The sequence below is a fragment of the Cryptomeria japonica genome, chromosome 4 (assembly GCF_030272615.1).
Source record: "Cryptomeria japonica chromosome 4, Sugi_1.0, whole genome shotgun sequence".
Lineage (NCBI taxonomy): Eukaryota > Viridiplantae > Streptophyta > Pinopsida > Cupressales > Cupressaceae > Cryptomeria > Cryptomeria japonica.
The window spans coordinates 609,852,422-609,871,166 of NC_081408.1; the positions used below are offsets into that span (position 1 = coordinate 609,852,422).

General features: G+C 35.0%; 1 protein-coding gene across 2 annotated transcripts; it reads left to right on the forward strand.

Annotated features, from left to right (window-relative positions):
- Positions 1-4,058: 4,058 nt before the first annotated feature.
- LOC131032183 (uncharacterized) lies at positions 4,059-18,745 on the forward strand. 2 transcript variants are annotated; one of them, XM_059219998.1, is made up of 4 exons: positions 4,065-5,431; positions 9,382-9,519; positions 17,714-17,953; positions 18,057-18,745. In XM_059219998.1, the coding sequence occupies exons 1-4, from the start codon at positions 4,574-4,576 to the stop codon at positions 18,168-18,170; spliced, it is 1,350 nt and encodes a 449-aa protein (XP_059075981.1). In that variant the 5' UTR covers positions 4,065-4,573; the 3' UTR covers positions 18,171-18,745. The 2 variants fall into 2 exon arrangements, with proteins under 2 accessions (XP_059075982.1, XP_059075981.1); XM_059219999.1 differs by lacking the exon at positions 9,382-9,519 and having other exon boundaries at positions 4,059-5,431.

Here is an 18,745-nt window from a genome sequence, read left to right on the forward strand (position 1 = left end):
TAATTCATGTGCCTTAATAAAACATGGAATACTTATCTTAAGTTTAAAACATTTCCTTTCATAAGGTGAGCCCATATAAGATATATCACGCATGAATCATCTCTCATCATAATTCCCTTTGAATGATGTAGAACATTTTCATAATTTTGATCAACACTTTCATTATGATCTGCTACACATAGTCGTTAATTACTTTTGCAATTTACCAAATTTATACAATCTCTTCGGTGAGATGTTATAAAATCTAATTACAAACATTTCCTCCACGTTATAGCCAGATCCAACGGTTAAAACAAAAGTTATGACATTTTTCCCAAAACTGCTAACCCTAGGTAGGGTTTCAAGTGACCTGCACCAAAATTCGTCATATCTTGCACAAAACTGAGTCAAATTTGATGAGATAAACATATTTGAAAACTAGAAACACAGATCTTTCCATCCATATATTATAGTCCTCATTTGAGGCCAACCAAGGGCCATACAATGGCATATTTCAAACTAAAAATTCTAAAAAAAAAACAGAATTCTCCAACCCTGATCTCCAACCTCCAAATTAAACTTCACAGGCCTGAGCTCTGATACCATGTTGATTTTCTCAGGTTTTATTGGATGTATTTTAATATATATATCTGATTCAATCTGATACTTGCATTTTTGGAATTCTATATGTTCTCAAATTGAATAACATTATACTATATATATTCTTTTGGAGAGGCATGTCCTTGAACGGACATGTCTCTCCTTTAATTATGATAATTTAATCAATATTATAATGTTTCATCAATCAATTATTAATTTAGAATAATATAACAGATTAATATTGAATATTAAATTTTATATGATTAATAATAATATAATAATATAACATAATAATATATTATTATTAATCAACATATATTATATGTATTCTAAATGATCATTCGACTGAAGCTACAAACATTAACAAAATCAACATTATTCTTGACAAGTCAACATTTTAATTAAACCAACCTTGATCCTTGAATTAAAATAAAGAAAGGTTAAACCTAATGTTTCTTTATGAAGTGCTTGATACATGCTAGTAATTTGATATTATTTTATTAGGATAAAGATGTTTGTCAATATTACCATGTTTTGTTTCATTGTACTTTGTTATTGGACTTGATCAACCAATAACCATGTACATGTGCTTTCTTTTAAATTAAAAGAGGATAGTCGTGTAGTCTGAAATGCATGAATATCATTTTGGAATGTATGTTGAGTATATTATACTTTCATAAATTATGACTAACAATTTATGTAGGACATGCATGGTAAGTGTTGTTTGATCACATTATATATTTCTCAAGACATCTATGAAAATCTTATCATAGTTTTCATTGAAACAATGATTATTGTTCACTTGTTAAAGATGAAAAGAAAATAGATGACGTAAAATAGAAATGGAAATATAATATATGCAAATATTCAATGTCAGTAATTTCATTTATAGATGCATCTTGCTATTGAGGACAACAACTAAATTACAAGGGGAGAAATGTTATGAGACTTGTTCCCTGATTAAAGGAGATTATTTTTGTAGACACCTAAAATGGTCCTGTCTAATTAAATAAGCCTAATTCTTCTATTAATTGAATAAATATGTATTTATTTAATTAATTCATTTATCCTCTTCTAGTCTTTTTCCTCATTTAAATAAATACCTTTATTTATTTAAATTGTCCTTTTCCTAAATTAAATAAATACTTTTATTTATTTAATTGATCCCACTTTAATTAATTCATTAGCCTTTTCTACCTATGACACATGTCATTCGTCTCTTAATTCCTACACTACCTACCCTCTCATTATCTGTTATTTCTTTTACCTACCCTCTAATCCTAGCTGACCATCTATCTTTTACACCTCTTAATCTTATCCCTCCATTTCTTATAGTGTCTTCTATATAAAAGGATACTCTCCTTCATTATCAACCCTAAGCTCTCCTAGCATTCTAATCAATCTTATGCAATCAAGCATTTTTGTGATCAAACTATCAACCACATTTTATTCTTTGTTGAGCTCTTGTGCATGCATAAAATTTGAGAGCAAATATATCAAGCAAGACCAATGGAGATAGGAAGAATGGAGATTCAAACCCTAGTGGACATATGATGGTATAATCTTTGTGATTTTGTTGATTTTCATTGTTTTAGGTAATCTTCATATGTTATGGTGGATCTCTGTTGTTGTTAGGCTAGGGTTTTTGTGGTTGAATTCATTTAGTCTTTTAATATTGTTGTTTCCATTATCCACTTTTCACCATACACAATTTTTATAGTTAAATAAATACTACACTTTCACAAGATGATTAAAAGGTAAAATTATTGGAAAATGGCGTGTGACAGTTGGAACCACCCTTTGATATTTATATAAAATTGTGAAAAACTAATTATGAAAGGAGAGGGAGAAAAAGAGACAAGAACTAGGAATAATTAAAGAAAGCACAAAACAGGGAATAACTTTTGTGGTTGGGCATTGGGCATTAGACAAGGGGCACACAACGTGTGTCCAACTTGGGATACAACGTACACCCGAGAGTGTCCTGGCTAGGGCTATGTTTATTTCATGCGATGAAGGCATACAGGGTTCTATAGGAATTGTGTCCTCCTAGAATGCTTCCTTGCCTAGAAAGCTTCGTCCTATAATTGATCCTCTGTGTGCCGAAAAGAAGCCCTCTCCATGATTTACAAACATGTATTAATCAATTTTATTTGCAATCATTGCTCTAAATGTTTCATTGTGTAGATTATTATTATCAATGTTCTCTTGTTCAATTATTAGTGCATATTAATGTTTATAAGAGTTCATTTGTTATTATATTTATTGTATAAATGTTATATTGCTATTGTTTTAAATCTTTAATTTAATTTGTGAGCAATTCATTTATTATTATGTTAAATAATTTACTTTTGAAAATGCATTAAATATTGCATACAAACCTTATAATAAATGATAAAATAATTACCTTACTTCTAAAATTAGTTATTTATATGAAAATGTTAACTACAACACTTGGTGAAGGGTACAATTTTCCTTGCAAAGCCAAACACAATAGAGAAATAAACAAAAAAAAGGCAAGAAAGAAACACTTGCTTTCTATTACCCCAATGGAATGAGAACTACAACATTCAAAAAAATTACATACTACAATCATTACAAAGAAAATCAACTCTTGCATTTTAGTAGTCATGGTATTGTTGTTTTTGGCAAGATCATGGTAAATCTTTTCTCTTGTGTCTGCCTCATCTTTTGATGTCTTCACCTTAGAATCCCTTTATGGTGCTTTAAATTCACAAACACTAACCTTTCCGCTAACCCTACTAGATTTGTTGGTTGAACCTTAGGCAAAAAAGAGTTCCAATGCCACGCCATGTTTCCCATCTACACATTAGAGTATAAATCTACAATGGAGTTCCAATGCCCCACCATGTTTGCCATCAGAACATTAGGGTATAAATCTACAAGCCCCATTGTTGGGTATAAATCTGCAAGGGTATAAATTTACAAGCCCCATCATTTTTTTGAAGATTGTTATTCCAAGAGGTACAAAATTCTCTTTTGTATTTTTGAATTTTTATTTTCTAAATAAAATATGTATCTTTCAAAATCGTTTGAAACTTTTAGTGAAATATGTATTTTTGATGGTTAACGATGTTTTGTATGTGTCATTTTCCATTTTATTTTGATTTGAACTTTTTGATGATTAACGATGTTTTGTATGTATCATTTTCCATTTTATTTTGATTTTAAATTTTTTTCAGGTATTATTTGTATGAAAAAATGCAAGAAAGAAACGCTTGCTTTCTATTATGGAATGAGAACTACAACATTCAAAGAAGTTCCAATGCCACGTCATGTTTTGTATGTATCATTTCCATTTTATTTTTATTTTAAATATTTTTTAAGGTATCATTTGTATGACTGCATAGCCACTTGGAAAAAATTGGAAGAATGTCTTTTGTAGGGCCATTTATACTACCACATAACCACTTCGATTAAAATTTCAAAGAGAAGCGACAAAAATACAAGTGGAAGAATGTGGGACAAATGTGTCCCTATGAAGCACGGACTACCTAGAGCCCACGGAGCAGAAAGAAGCTTTCCTACACTGAAACACCGCTTAATCCTCAGGTCCTGTCTCAACAGCGACCCTGAAGCTGCTGCTATACCGACACAGGGCACCAATCCCGCAACTACAGGTCCGCCCGCATCCACAATCTCCTCACGCACAATTTGAATGCCGACTACCACTCGGGTTCACATTCTGTAGTGGAATGATCGCAAGCTCCATCCATGTCTGAGAGTGGTCTGGAGATCGAATCAAGGCACGAAAAAAAACCTCTGCTCTGCTTCATGGAACCCCAAATCTCTCGTGGAACCCCAAACATAACCTGATAATAATTCCAATATCTATATATCATCCGAAATGATAATTCTCGAATTGCCCCCAACGTCTTCTTTCTTTCTGCTCTTAATTCCAACAGTTTATTCCTTGTAAATTCCGTACAAAAAAACTTGACGGTTTAGAACCTTAAAACTTGCACTCCCCAAAATGGCAGACAAAAACAACTTCAAGACGCTAATCTCCACGCTAACTATTGTTCTTCTAGCCTTCTCATATGCAGCTAAGTCAGAATCACAACACTCGCAGTTAATCCACAGATTCCAACAATATCTGCAAATAAACACGGCACAGCCCACTCCCAACTACATGCCAGCAGTAGATTTTATACTTTTGCAAGCTAAATCCATTGGCCTAGATGTCCAAGTACTTGAATATGTCAAATCAAAACCAGTCATTCTCCTCACTTGGCAAGGAAAAGCAAAGTCCCTGCCCTCTATACTTCTCAACTCCCACACAGATGTTGTTCCTGCAGAGAAAGAGAAGTGGGTCCATGAACCCTTCTCAGCTCACAAGGATTCAAATGGTGATATCTATGCCAGGGGCTCACAAGACATGAAGTGTGTGGGGTTGCAATATCTTGAGGCCCTCAGAAATCTAAAAGATAAAGGCTTTGTTCCTCTTAGGACTATTCATGTTTCATTTGTCCCTGACGAAGAGATTCTGGGCCGTGATGGTGCACAAATGTTTGTGGGTTCCAAGGATTTTGATAGTTTGAATGTTGGAGTTGTTTTGGATGAAGGGCTTGCCTCTCCTGATGAGAATTATAGAGTCTTCTATGGGGAGAGGAGCGCTCCCTGGTGGCTGGTCGTAAAGGCAGTGGGAGCACCTGGTCATGGCTCAAAGTTGTATGATAACAGTGCAATGGAGAACTTGTTGAAGAGTGTGGAGATTATAATGAGGTTTAGAGCTGCCCAGTTTGATCTTGTCAAGGCAGGATTGGCTTGTGAGGAGGAGGTGATTTCTGTCAATCCGGTTTTCCTGAAAGCAGGGACTCCAACTCCCACGGTATGTTTATTGAATTTAATTTTTAGGTGTTTTTTTCTTAACGGGTGATATTATTTATTATAACTTGTTATGATTGGCTGGTTAGAATTGGCAGAGGGAGGAGTCTTTTCTTCCCATCTTAATTGTTGTTTTTAATTATTACTAATTTAAGGCAATAGAATCGTTCGACTATTGAATTGGAAACCCATACCTCACAAGTATACTTTTAATTTCTCTCTATATAAAGTACAGAGATCACCGAATAGGTTTCTTGTGGGAAATTGTAGAGATTTTTTTTTGGTGTGTGTATGTGTGGGGGAGTTGAGAGAAGAGGGGTGCGGAGGGGAGGGGGTGGTCTGCTGAGTCTCAAGGTTCAAAATATGACACATGCTTATCAGGGAAGCCCTGAGTTCAGATTGTGATGCGAAGAAGTTCCCCAACAGGGAATAAACACTTGTTGCTCAAGGTGAGACCATTCTTGTGTTCTTAGTATTACATCTAATCACAGGATTGAACCTTATCCCTGCAAATGATAATGGCATTGTTATATGGGAAAAGAAGTCCTAGACTAATTAATATATTAACTTAGATCAATCCTTCTCCTATACAACATTTAGAACACAAGTCACCACAGACTTAAGGCTTGGCTATTGTCTCCAAGGAAGAGCCAAGCTGTTTGGTGGAACTCTGTTCCTTTGTTGCAAATATGAAAGTTTGATAAATTTGTTGATTAAATTAAGTAATATGTAGCCCTAATTGATTAATTGAGTACATATGCCAAATACTATTGCAATTTATAGAGAACAAAAGCATAACAGAAAAGGGCAGATATGAGAGAACCTGTCATTGAAAGTGGAGGCGAAAAGGGTAGATGACAGTGTGGGGTGCTAGTGTCACTAGCATTTGTACGGTCTAAATTCATGTCCAATAATCTGTCATAGTCCACTCTATATTCCTGTAGCTCTTCATTGTCAAAAAAAATTCAGATTCGGATCTGCACACACGAAAAGAGGAAAAAATGGTTGTGTTGTACAGGGGCTTGTCTTAGTCAAACCCCGTCAGCAATGATGATGATAAAGAATTTATAGAGAACAAAAGCATAACAGAAAAGGGCAGATATGAGAGAACCTGTCATTGAAAGTGGAGGCGAAAAGGGTAGATGACAGTGTGGGTGCTAGTCTCACTAGCATTTGTACGGTCTAAATTCATGTCCAATAATCTGTCATAGTCCACTCTATATTCCTGTAGCTCTTCATTGTCAAAAAAATTCAGATTCGGATCTGCACACATGAAAAGAGGAAAAAATGGTTGTGTTGTATAGGGGCTTGTCTTAGTCAAACCCTGTCAGCAATGATGATGATAAAGAGTGTGCTATCGGGGGAGTAGAGGCAAAACAAACAACGAAGACTGCAATAAGCAAATACCATGAAATAATATTACCATGAGTGTAAAACCTTGTTTGAATGATGTCAAAACATGAATCATCCACAAGGAGTTGATAGAGATAGAAGATTCCTCCAATACCTATAAGGGTTAGCGTGTACATCAAATAGAGAACTTGTAGAGAGAGAGAGAGAAACCAAGAGAGCTTATTCACAGAGAGAACATTCACATATTCTTATGTCTATTCTTTTTTTTTTCGTGAGAGGAAGAGTTGTTTATATATGCTTCTAGTTCTAAACATCAATCGAAGACCTTTCTGAGCCAAGCCAACAAGGCACAATGTGCAAGACACCCAAGGCCGACCTTAGATTTAAGACCTTTGTGAAATTCACCTACAGGACACTAGTGCCCCGTGCTAGGGCGCTAGTGTCCTGACATTTTTTAAGCATAGTTTATCAATCAGGCCTTGAAACGGTCATATTACGAATAGGATAAACCATGCATCTGAAACGAAGAACCAAACCTAGTGTGCAATTGTAAGTGGCGATAATTTATGACAGAACAGGCATAATAAGTCTCCTCTTTGCACTTATAACAAAAGGATTTGGCCTACCCAATTGAGTGTTTAAAATGACCTTGGTGGCCAGCAAGTTTCTTAAGAGATCGGAGCCTAATTTTTTCAGAAACCCTCACAATTGTAGTCTAGATATATGGAGTAAAACAAGAGCATTACTTATACGTGAGTTTCAAGGAATCATTGCTTTCAGACCAGCCTTGACAAGTTATTGGCTTGGCAGTTCAACATATTGTTTTTGAGCTATTGCTGCTTCAGACAATGTTCAAAACTTCAAACCATACCTTAGCCCGCAATTTTATATTTCTCAATCGCTGAAGCTAGTGTTTGACAATATAGATAACATTTTGATTATCATATTCCAAAAAGGCTCAATAACTTTTAAGCACTCAGATCTTGGGGGATGGCATATCATCTGGAGAGCAAATGCTCTGATAATCATCATCAGTATGGGGGCTTGATCCTTGTCATGAAAAAATTGAAAGATATGCCACAGTTCAGGAGCTGTCACAGTTATGACATCCAGAAATATTGCCATGTTTACAGTTCATCTATGTCATTTGCTTCATTTGAGTCCATGATTTTTATCATGCTTTTTATTTGAAGGGTAGCTTTTCTGGCTTATCTTTTACAGTGACTAAAATATGTCCTTCATGGATCATGGAAATCTTCCAATTTGAGCAAAGCTGGCTCTGTGAATTTAAATATTGAATACAATGGAGGCAAATCTTGCTCTGGCACAGCTACTGTTTTAGGCATGCTTCTTTTGATTCACAAACTAGTGAAATAAAGCTATTTTGATTAGTTAAGAGGATTGTTTGGAATTGTCGACAAACAATTAATCCAAAGTAACATGATCTGCATCTTATGTTGTTTATCATTCACCTATTTGAAAACTTTAAATCAATCTTCTAAACAAGAATCATGTTTGACAGGTCAGCTCAATTAATGATGAGAATTGTCTATTCAAATAAAATCAAATAAGAGTTTTTACATGTTGCTTGTTTTTCAAAGTCCTAAAACTTAGTGTCAGATTTCATCTATGCCTTTCAGTATCACCAATTTTTGTGATCGCTTGTCTGCAAAGTCTTTTAGTACCTCACCTATTTTATTCTGCCACCCATGCCTTCTAGTTCCTACGTTGTTTTTTACCTTTCCTTGAATGACTAATTCAAAATTTTTGGTTTCATATTTATTTGCTTTTTATTTCTGCCAAACAACTCTCAATTACTCTTCAATCTAAATGTGTTAGTTCTGCTAGTGTCAACACTAGTCCTTAATGTTCATTGCCACGAACATTATCTTTTGCAGAGGATTTGTTGGATTTAGTTGTTTGTGCATTTTCATGGTCTTATGCACAATTTTCCAACATCTACTATTGTAAATAGTGTCAATTTCAAATTTGTCAAGAAGTAACTGATGGTGAGTTTTCATTTTGATGCATCTGCTACCTTTGTAATCGCCCATAACCACTTTAACGTTTACCCTGCTATGATTCCATCCAATACAAGGATTATGTCTTCAGGCTAGGCATTTAATGCCATGAAAATAATGTCTTTGAGCAAAGGTTGCACTCGTGATTGTCAATTGCTTGCACTGTATCTGAAAAACATAATCAAAGATAATTTTTCTGAAGATGTATATCAGGGCCATTCTTGCCTTGTAGATAAGACAATCTGGATCTATCTTGTCATATGCAATTCATATATTGACCTGACACTTGCATTGGGTGGCATAAGCTATGTCTATCTCTTAGGGCATTGAAATAGGACCATTTGTTTGGCCAAATGTTGGTGATATGTTTAAGATCTATTCACATGATCATCTTCCGTTATTCAGCTTTAGATATGCATGTAATATGAGAATATGTAATTATGATTAATTTTGTATCTGGCTATCAGTCTTAATCCTGCAGTCCTGTACATTGTGTGATATGGTTTACTTTTGCTCTTTCATTGATTTAAGAACCAAGATCTTGACAAAATGCACTGAAGCATATGATTTTTTGTTGTAGGGATTTGTCATGAATCTTCAACCATCTGAGGCTGAAGCAGGTTTTGACATTCGTCTTTCATTAGGTGCTAATGCCGAATCTTTGGAGAAACGAATTGCAGAAGAATGGGCACCTGCTTCGCGCAATATGACATTTCAGGTTTGAAGATGTCTATCCAATATTGCCTTCACTCTTTAATGTCATATGCCCGAGTTTGATGTATTTTTATGTCTAGGCTCAACATAATTTTTGTCCGTAAGGGTATGATGATTCTGCTCTTATGCTGAGGCTATTTTGCAGCAAAATACGATTTTATAAAGCCATGGAAGAGTAAATCAATATGCATCTCAAGCATGAAGGGATAATCAAAGACATGGTTGATCAAATGCAAAAAAAATGTCCCTCTGCATTTAATTGAAGGAATGAAATAGTTAAAAGTACAAGCCTCTTTAGCTCATGGTAGCAGGGCAGGGACCTTTTCACAAGCCTCTTCTAAATAATTCATGTGTTGCCAAATAATTTATAGTTCTGCAAGCTTGCCGAGCAGAGGCAGCTTGATACCGACTAACAAACAATCACTGCCTCTCTTGAGTATATACTTCTTTGAATGGGTACTTGATGCTGGAGCTTTTTACTGTTCAGTTGAGGGAATGATTCCCTCAGTGATTTGGCATAATCTCTGGGACATTGGAACTCTCTTATCAACAGCTAGTGCATTGTGCTTTGATGTTGAACTTTGGCATCTAACAAGTTCGGAGTAGTGCCTGCAACTAGAAATCTGCAATAGGCTGTTGCCCTTTTCTCAATCCAATGCACATTTTTTGTTCCATTACTTTCAGGAAGTAGCTCCTTTCAGACATTAAGTTTTAATTCGGACTTCCATGAAAATCACTTGATTACTTCCCTTCTTCGTTTTTTAGCCATTGGGGTTGTCAAGTACCCGTTAGTTAGTGTAGTTGCTAAATCAATAGCTGATAGATCCATGAAATGTTGCATCCCCAAGCAGGTTGACACTTTGGTAGGCTCCTGGTTCTTGTACTTGCAAAGAGGGTCAACTTCCCTCCCTCATTCATAGTCTGGGTTACAAAAAGAAAACTGAACGTTATCAATTTTCTAAATTCTGAAGCACTGTCAGCCTTGGATATTAGGAGAACCAATGGAAGTATTATCTTTGTTGTCAGGAATTGGTCATTTAAATACTTTTAAACCCAAATCATTATCCTGAGGCCATCATCAGACACTGTGTTGGTCTTTTTTCTGTGATTGACGGGGATGCAACTGTCTCTGATTCAGACTAGAGCCTTGTTTTCTGTTAACTACCTTATGTTGACACTGTTGGCTCTTCATTTCAATGATGATCTTCCTCACACAAGATTATTTTATTACATGGTTTGTTTCTTATCAGTTTCTCCGTGGTTACATATTCACCAGTCTTAGTTTTATTACTTTCAAGATTAGTTTTTGACACTTATATTTGTTGTGAAATTTCTTTTTGAACTCCTGATTAGTACTTAACGGAAAACCTAGAAGAATTGACGAAGGATGGTAGAGTTACTACAATCACCTGTTAGAATATAATTATAGATGTTAATAACCCTAAATGGATAGCGGATTATATCCGAAAGTGTTGCTTGTAATAGTAATCGTGTGAAGGTTAAATGGAACATGATCTATAAAATGATTGCAATCTCTTGTGTATAAGATATTTCGTAATAATAAAGGAATAGAAACGATCTAAAAACCTTAAGAGTCTAATAATCACTCCCTAACGCACTCAGTACGTGTGATCTTGGGTGATGTGTTGCGGTTACTCCCTATAGTGTGGCTAAAATGGTCACCTTGTTTCGAGTTTTGATTCAACATTGTTTTCGACTTTCTTTGAATAAGTATATTGGGACCTTGGGGCTAGTACTTTCTTTTATAATTTTTTTTTTTTTTTTTTGATGGAAGGACCACTAAATTTATGTTTCTTTTCATTGGAGCTATGGCGCTTGCCATGTTGCTAATTTTAAAACTTTTTCAATTGTCGCATTTTTCTTCTTTTGGTTGGACTTGGCAAAGGTAACTTTTATTTTGATATTTTAAAGTGTCAAGTGGTCATTTTGAATGTTGATATAGCTAGCCCTAGTGATGTGATTTGTGTAATGTCTATCATGTTCATTGAACCACTGATGGTGTGTCAAGGGAGAATACCGCAAGGAGTGAAATTAGGAGCAAGGAACATATAGAGAGTATTATATCAAATTAAGATAAAGGAAGGAATATCCTCTTAAATGAAAATCTTTTTGTGAGTAATCCAAGCGAGAAAATTAATAACATAAATGTGATCTAGACCTAATAAACTGTGAAAGTGTTGATAATTGTAGACCCGATAATTTGGCATGTGTATGGAGATGACTGCATGGATGATATCTAAATTAAGTATAATTATTTTTCATTACTCCCTTAGAATGGGATTGTATATATCTTAATATTTGGGTTTGCGGTTAATTGTAACCTATGTAACTTAAACCTGGGTGCCTAGAAGTCTAAACATTGTAAACACTAGAGGTAGAAAATACCCTATTTAGGGGCAGAATTTGAAGAACTTAAATTTGAATATACCTTGTTGCCTTGTGATGTAGGAAGAAATCATGCACATAGGGTGGTTTAACAAATCTGTAATTAACACCCCTACGAGGCACCTTGAAGTAAATAAGAAGATTCATTTTGGATAAAGTAAGTTATGATGTCAGTTTTCTTTAGTATCGTGTAATGAATGAGAATTACAGTGGGATAAACATGTTTTTAAGCAAATCCTTAACAAAATATGATTCCTAGAAATTTGATAAGTAAACCAATATGTGTAACCTAGGTAATGAAGATGATGATGTGTTGTATTGATACGATTTGGATGGTGCATTAACTTAAAGTAATTACAGAATGTGTAAAGTAGAACTTAGGGAAATGCAATAAAAAAAAAATGCTAAGATTTGTACCTTATGAAGGTAGTAAGCTATTACGTTAGTAAATTGGTTTTAGTATGCATCTTTGTTGTAGGCAAGACAAGATTTAGAGTAACCTAGTGAAATTGTGGGAAATGATGTGTCCCTAATTTGTATCCTAGTCATGTGACTTCTAGGAGTAAGTCGAATCCTAGGGGGGGAGGATGTAGAGCCCCTCCCCGATCAAGCTCTGGTTAACTTAGTTGACCATGGTTGACCGTATTAATAAATGCAATAATCCAATAAGATGAGCTATGTTAGATGGATAAATTAGTGAGAAAAGTAATTGAACCATGTTTTGGAATCATTTTACCTTGCAGTGTACACTTTGATGTGTTATGGATCTAGATCCTCTATGATACACTGATTTGATAATCTTGATATTGCGTATGTCAGCTATCTCAAAAATTGCAGTACTTCTTTTGATATTAGAAAACATGGACGCATGACGTATTAATGATTGAGTTTCGTGAGGATTATGATTATGCCATGTAGTAGATTATTTTTGGGTGTCATAAGATAACTGGAAACTTGATTATGATGATTGAGATTGTATGCAATATCTGATTTGTATTCTTTGCATATGATGATATTATATGTGATTTTTGGAATTACTAATGTGCAAGTGAGATGTGCAGGAAAATTATTCCATGTGACCATGGAAAATATTCGGAGAATCAAGCCTAGGCCTATGTGCGATTGTGAAGCCAGGGGTTGTCTATTTGGAGAGACAACCCCTCGTTTGTAAATGTGTTTTAATTTGTAAATGTTATGCTTGGATGTGTGTATAATTTGGAAATTGTTTAATTTATAAATTCCAAAAAAGGGGACATTTGCCATATGTGATTTAGTGACGTGTAATTTTTTTGTAGTGTCACTTGACACTTGTTGTAGGATGAGTTGGCATTGTCATGTCTCTTTTGAGGAAATTTATTTTACCAATGCATATATTTTCAATTATTCTAAAATGGTCCCAAGAATGTATTGGTTAGGGTGCCATAAGTAAGATCAATTCAAGGTTGACCCGTAGGTAAACTTTGGGTGGGCTTTCAAGGGGTTAAACCAACTCCTAGAGTCAGTTTAGGAGCATTTTTAGTGGGTCATATGATGTACCTATGGATGAAGGTCAAATTTAATCATGTGTCCACTCCCTAGGGCCTGTTTAACCTCCCCAAAAATTGAGTTTCCCAAGTTGGCCGAATTTCATCTTTAGAAGAGTCTTCCTAGATTAGATAAACCTCTTCATGAGTGGCATTGCTCTTCCCCATTCCTTTTACCATTTTTTAGGTGTCTTGGTTAGGGAGTGTGTAAGGTATTGGGAAGACCAACCAATGAACATCCTTCACCCTTCCCAAATGGGTTGGAAAGAGTGAGGAGTGTCTTCATAGGGAATAGTTTGGGAGGGAGAAGTTTGATTACCCTTCTTTATTTCTTTTCTATTTTATACCTTATAGTTCACGGATTCATGCAGCACTGTATGTTGTGCTACCATTATTACTATTAGAATATTTAGTTATATTTTAGTCACCTATATTTAGTTCCTTGTTTAATGGTCATTTAGATTTTTAGTTAATTAGCTTTTAAGCTTTATTTAGCATTTAGCTTTTTTTTTTTAGTTAATTAGCTTTTAAGCTTAATTTAGCTTTTACACTTAATTTAATGTTTAGCTCTTTAATCTTTTACTTCAACGTTATGTTCTAATTATAGAACATCGTCTTGTAACCTCTATATATACGTGTGTATATCGTTCAATGTAATCATTCAATTCTTGAATCATTCATTCAATTTATTTTTCATGGTATCAGAGCGGGTAGATGGGATTCTTTAAAGTTTGGCGAATTTTTTAATAAAAATTCATGGTCTTCTTTCTGGAATATCTTCCAGATTTTTTTTAATTGTTTTTCTTATAAAAAAACAATTTTGCTTTTTTGATGGCTTTTTGAGGATTTCGAGGGTTTCTACTTTGTGGGCGAATTTCTTTGTGCCGGGCAGCAGTTCGTGTTTTTTTTAGGGTTCTAAAATTTTCGAGCCTGCAACCTAGAGATTTTTTTTGTAGATTGAAAATTTTCCTATGGTTTCTGCAATTTTCTACTAGGGTTTTGACCCTTCAATTCAAGTCGAAATTTTATTTTGGTTGCAAATTCTTGGTGGGTTTTTTGAGACCTCAACTGGGTCGTCATCAGATTTCTCTGGGTGCATCGTTTTTTGTGCCTCAATTTTTGAGCTTTCGAATTTGCATTCTGATTTTAGATTCTTGGTGGGTTTTTCGAGAGTTTTTCTGGGTTGGTCTCATATTTTTTGGGGTTTCTCGTTTTTCATGTCTCGAATTTTGTGCCAGCGAATTTGCCTTGGAATTTAAAAACAGTTAGCAATTTCTACTAATTCTATGGACGTTGGGAATTTTGGTGTTTTTTGGGGCACCATTTATGTTGTTTTAAGTTTGCAGAAATTTTTTAATTTCTGGGTTTCTTCCGAACCTCAAAATTCGTGTCAGAATTCTCCTCTAGGGTTTCAAATTTTTTGTGCAGCTGCTTCTATTCTGATTTTTGAATCAGATTCTTTTGTATCATACTTTCACTAAGTTGACCCCATTCAGCCTCCATTTTCGTGATGGCAACATCATGTTGGAACACAATCAAAAGTTCAACAGCTGCCACAACACCTAGAAACAGTGCATGTTCACGATATCTGAATATCGTTACCTTTATCAGATTGATTTAGGCTAGACCTCGTCTTACAGGTCTTAGGGTTTTCACGATTTTTTCCTGAAAAATCATGGGAGGGTTTTCACGATTTTTTCCTCAAAAATTGTTGTTACTCTTCTGCAAAAGGGTTTGCTGATTTTTTCCTCAAAATCATGGTTTCAAGCTTCAGTAATTCGTGTGTGCCAGATCTCTAATTCGCATGTGAAGGCTACATTAGCTTGGATGGCTTTTGGTACTCTTTGGGCATTTACTACAGATCCTGGGAGGGTCTCCATCGCAACAAAGTGTTCTTTTCGTTTGTGATCAAAAGACTTGCAGTGTCTTTTGTAGGGTAGTTAGTACATAGAATGACCATTAAGGGAGGGTATTAGAATATTTAATTATATTTTAGTCACCTATATTTAGTTCCTTGTTTAATGGTCATTTAGATTTTTAGTTAATTAGCTTTTAAGCTTTATTTAGCATTTAGCTTTTTCTTTTTAATTAATTAGCTTTTAAGCTTAATTTAGCTTTTACGCTTAATTTAATGTTTAGCTCTTCAATCTTTTACTTCAACGTTATGTTCTAATTATAGAACATCGTCTTGTAACCTCTATATATACGTGTGTGTATCATTCAATGTAATCATCCAATTATTGAATCATTCATTCAATTTATTTTTCAATTACATCATGCAACTAAAAGTCCTTTTACTGTAATCTCAAACAGATAGTAACATGCAAGTTAGCAGGTCTATCTTGTCTCTTGGAACTTAGTTTGAAGCATTATTAGGTTCTTATCTTTCTTGTTTATCAATCTTGTTATCATTCCTACTCCCTCCTTGGTAATGATACTCATATTGTCCTAGCGTTAGTGTAATGGATTTAGGTCTCAGCGTACTAGTAACCAAAAAAATTCATGCAGTTTTTCTGCTTCGGATTTTACCAGTTACAAAATTGTTATTTGGCTGTAATCTCAAGTGGATAGGAACATGCTAACTGGTGGTTCTACCCTGCCTCTTGGAACTTTGGTTTGAAGCATTTTGAATCCTTATCTTTCTTGTTTACTAACTTTGTTATCTTTCTCGTTTGTCAGTTTTGTTATTGCTTGCACTTTCTCCTCATTAAATATATATTGTCCTAGTATTGTTTTCGTGGATTAAGGACTCGGTGTATTTGTATCATGCAGTTTTTTTTCTTTGGATTTTATCAGATAGTTTCTAAAGAGATTTGTTTACCAAGCTTAAGAGCCAATCTTAACAGTTCCAAGGGCGAATAAGATGTCTCCCATATCATTATTGTAGCCATTTGTATCTACAGCTGTGTGACCTGCAAACTCATGTAGTGTGTGACTAGTTACCAAACATTTCTCAAAAGATGGAAATTACTAAAATGATGTTTAGTCTGCTTCTTACAAGGTACCTTTGGAAATCAATTATTTCCTTAATACAGCTTGGAGCTTCATGATGTTATTATACCACTTTGGTGCAACAAGGCCATAGGGAAGTCATTGGCCTTGGATGATAGGAGAGGCATCATCACTAGAGCAAGTGATAAGTGACCCCAGATTATTATTTGCATCTTATTCCATTGTGAATCAGTTTTCAACATTTAATTATTAATTACATAGGCCATTTGGTAATCTTTTGACTGACAAATGGATAAATGCAGGAACACTTTATAAATTTGTGTTTGACATGTCTCATCGATGCAACCATTGTCACACTATCAGTATTTTTTGACCTTGTGTATTGCATGATCGTTACCCTTGGTATTACATTTAGGCAGAGGAAATCTGTCTTAGTATTTCTTTTTGCTTTATCGCAATAATGGACCACCGATCTTGATGACAGGTTTTGGGATGATTAATTCTTTTTCTTTCTGTTGCTTTTAGTGTACCCACTTTCATTCTTTTGGCCATAGGCCACAAGAATCAAACCCTGGGGGCATCCTGAAACTCGTGAACCCTATCATTGCACCACATGTCATCAGACAGTTGTCACGAAGTTTTTTGTGTATTCAGATTACTGCAGGCCTACATACCATAGATTGTAATCACTTAGCATTTCTTGTTCTACCAATTTTGTTCCCTCAATTTTATTATTGCAAGTGGCAAATATGCATGTAGACTATCCTTTCTTTGTGTTGTTCATACTCCTAAAACCATTCAATGAAGAGTTGTACTCTTATTGTGATATCCAACAGCATACTCTGGCTGTTCTGTATGAGATTTCCAAATTCATTTTCAACACCATATACGGCTGGCTCTCTCATTGAAGTGGTTTCTTCCTTTCCAGTGATATGGAAGGAGTAATATTGATCGATGGTCTTTGCACGGCATTACTTACAGTCTTTTGAATTGCAATTTCTCCTTGTTTAGGCATCCTTTTATTCTGAGGCATTCAAAAGGCACCCATTTATGCATGATTAGATTGGTAAGGTGCAGATTGCAAAATTGAAAATACTAGGTTGCTCTGGAGATTCATTTGTGATTCACTTCTACCTATAGTTTTATCTACATGCTGCAATTTTTACAGCAACTATTTTGAGCTATTTGCTAAGTGTAGTCTTTAGCATGCAGTTAATTGTAAATGCTAGAGTCTGACGCCCTTCATATTACAAGAAACTGTCATATGAGAGGGATAATTGAATCAATTAAGGATATAAATTTTGTTTTTTGGTTCAGTTCAAGGAAAAAGAACCTATCAAAAACAAGCTAGGGGTTCCACTTGTGACAGTTGCAAACCATTCAAACCCATGGTGGACATTGCTGGAGGCTGCCATCTTGAAAGTTGGAGGGAAGCTTCATAAGCCTGAGATTTTCCCAGCTGCAACAGATGCCCGCTTTGTGAGAAGGCGTGGAATTGCTGCATTTGGGTTCTCACCTATGGCAAATACTCCCATCTTGCTCCACGACCATAATGAGGTTTGAGTCGGCATGAAACTAATATGTCTGTATGTTCTTTTTTCTTCATATCATTTGAGAATTGGCAATGCTCATTAAATCTTGTGCAATGTAATGCTTGCAGTTCTTAAATGAAGCTGAATATTTGAAAGGAGTTGGAGTATATGAAGCAATTATTGAATCGTATGCATCATACATGGAAGCTGTTGAGGACAGAGACACTTTATCAGAGCTTTAATGATGCTTTGCATTTATGGAAATCGCCTGTAATTGGTGGGACCTAGCCATGAGGAGACACAAGAGGGTTCATTGCAAATGTGTACTGAAGATATCAATGTAGTCATCTACTAATAAATAACCATAGGTTGCCAATTGAGATGCAAAGGATTTCCTCTTTGTATATTTCCTAGGACATTATAATTTTAGTAGTTTAGACACTCTCAAGTTTGAAACATAATCATAAGACTTGATTCAAACCATTTGAGACATTCTGATCGAGTCTCTATGCCAAGTGAGCCAAGTTGAATTGTTGATTCAGACTTGTGGCAGACATGTCAGCACTCAGGAAGCCTGCCAAGATTTACCTGGACTTGAAAACCCTCTAGCAGACTTACCATGTTTGACTTTATAAAATCATGACTTGTTATCAAAATCTGGTTATAGGAATTGTTGAAACTAAGTAGCTTCGGTAAGATAAATGATTGAATGAGAGACTTCATTTATCTCTCATTCAATCATCTACCTTATCGATGTAACTACAAGCTAATGGTAGACTTCATGATTGAGTGAATAAACTTGTTATAATCATCTTTA

What these genes read in the sequence shown, in the direction of transcription:
- LOC131032183 (XM_059219998.1), top strand. Translation starts at nt 4,574, where the DNA reads ATGGCAGACAAAAACAACTTCAAGACGCTAATCTCCACGCTAACTATT. An exon ending in CAGGGACTCCAACTCCCACG is followed by an intron (nt 5,432 to 9,381) that starts GTATGTTTATTG and finishes TTTTTGTTGTAG; the next exon opens with GGATTTGTCATGAATCTTCA. An exon ending in TGCTCCACGACCATAATGAG is followed by an intron (nt 17,954 to 18,056) that starts GTTTGAGTCGGC and finishes TAATGCTTGCAG; the next exon opens with TTCTTAAATGAAGCTGAATA.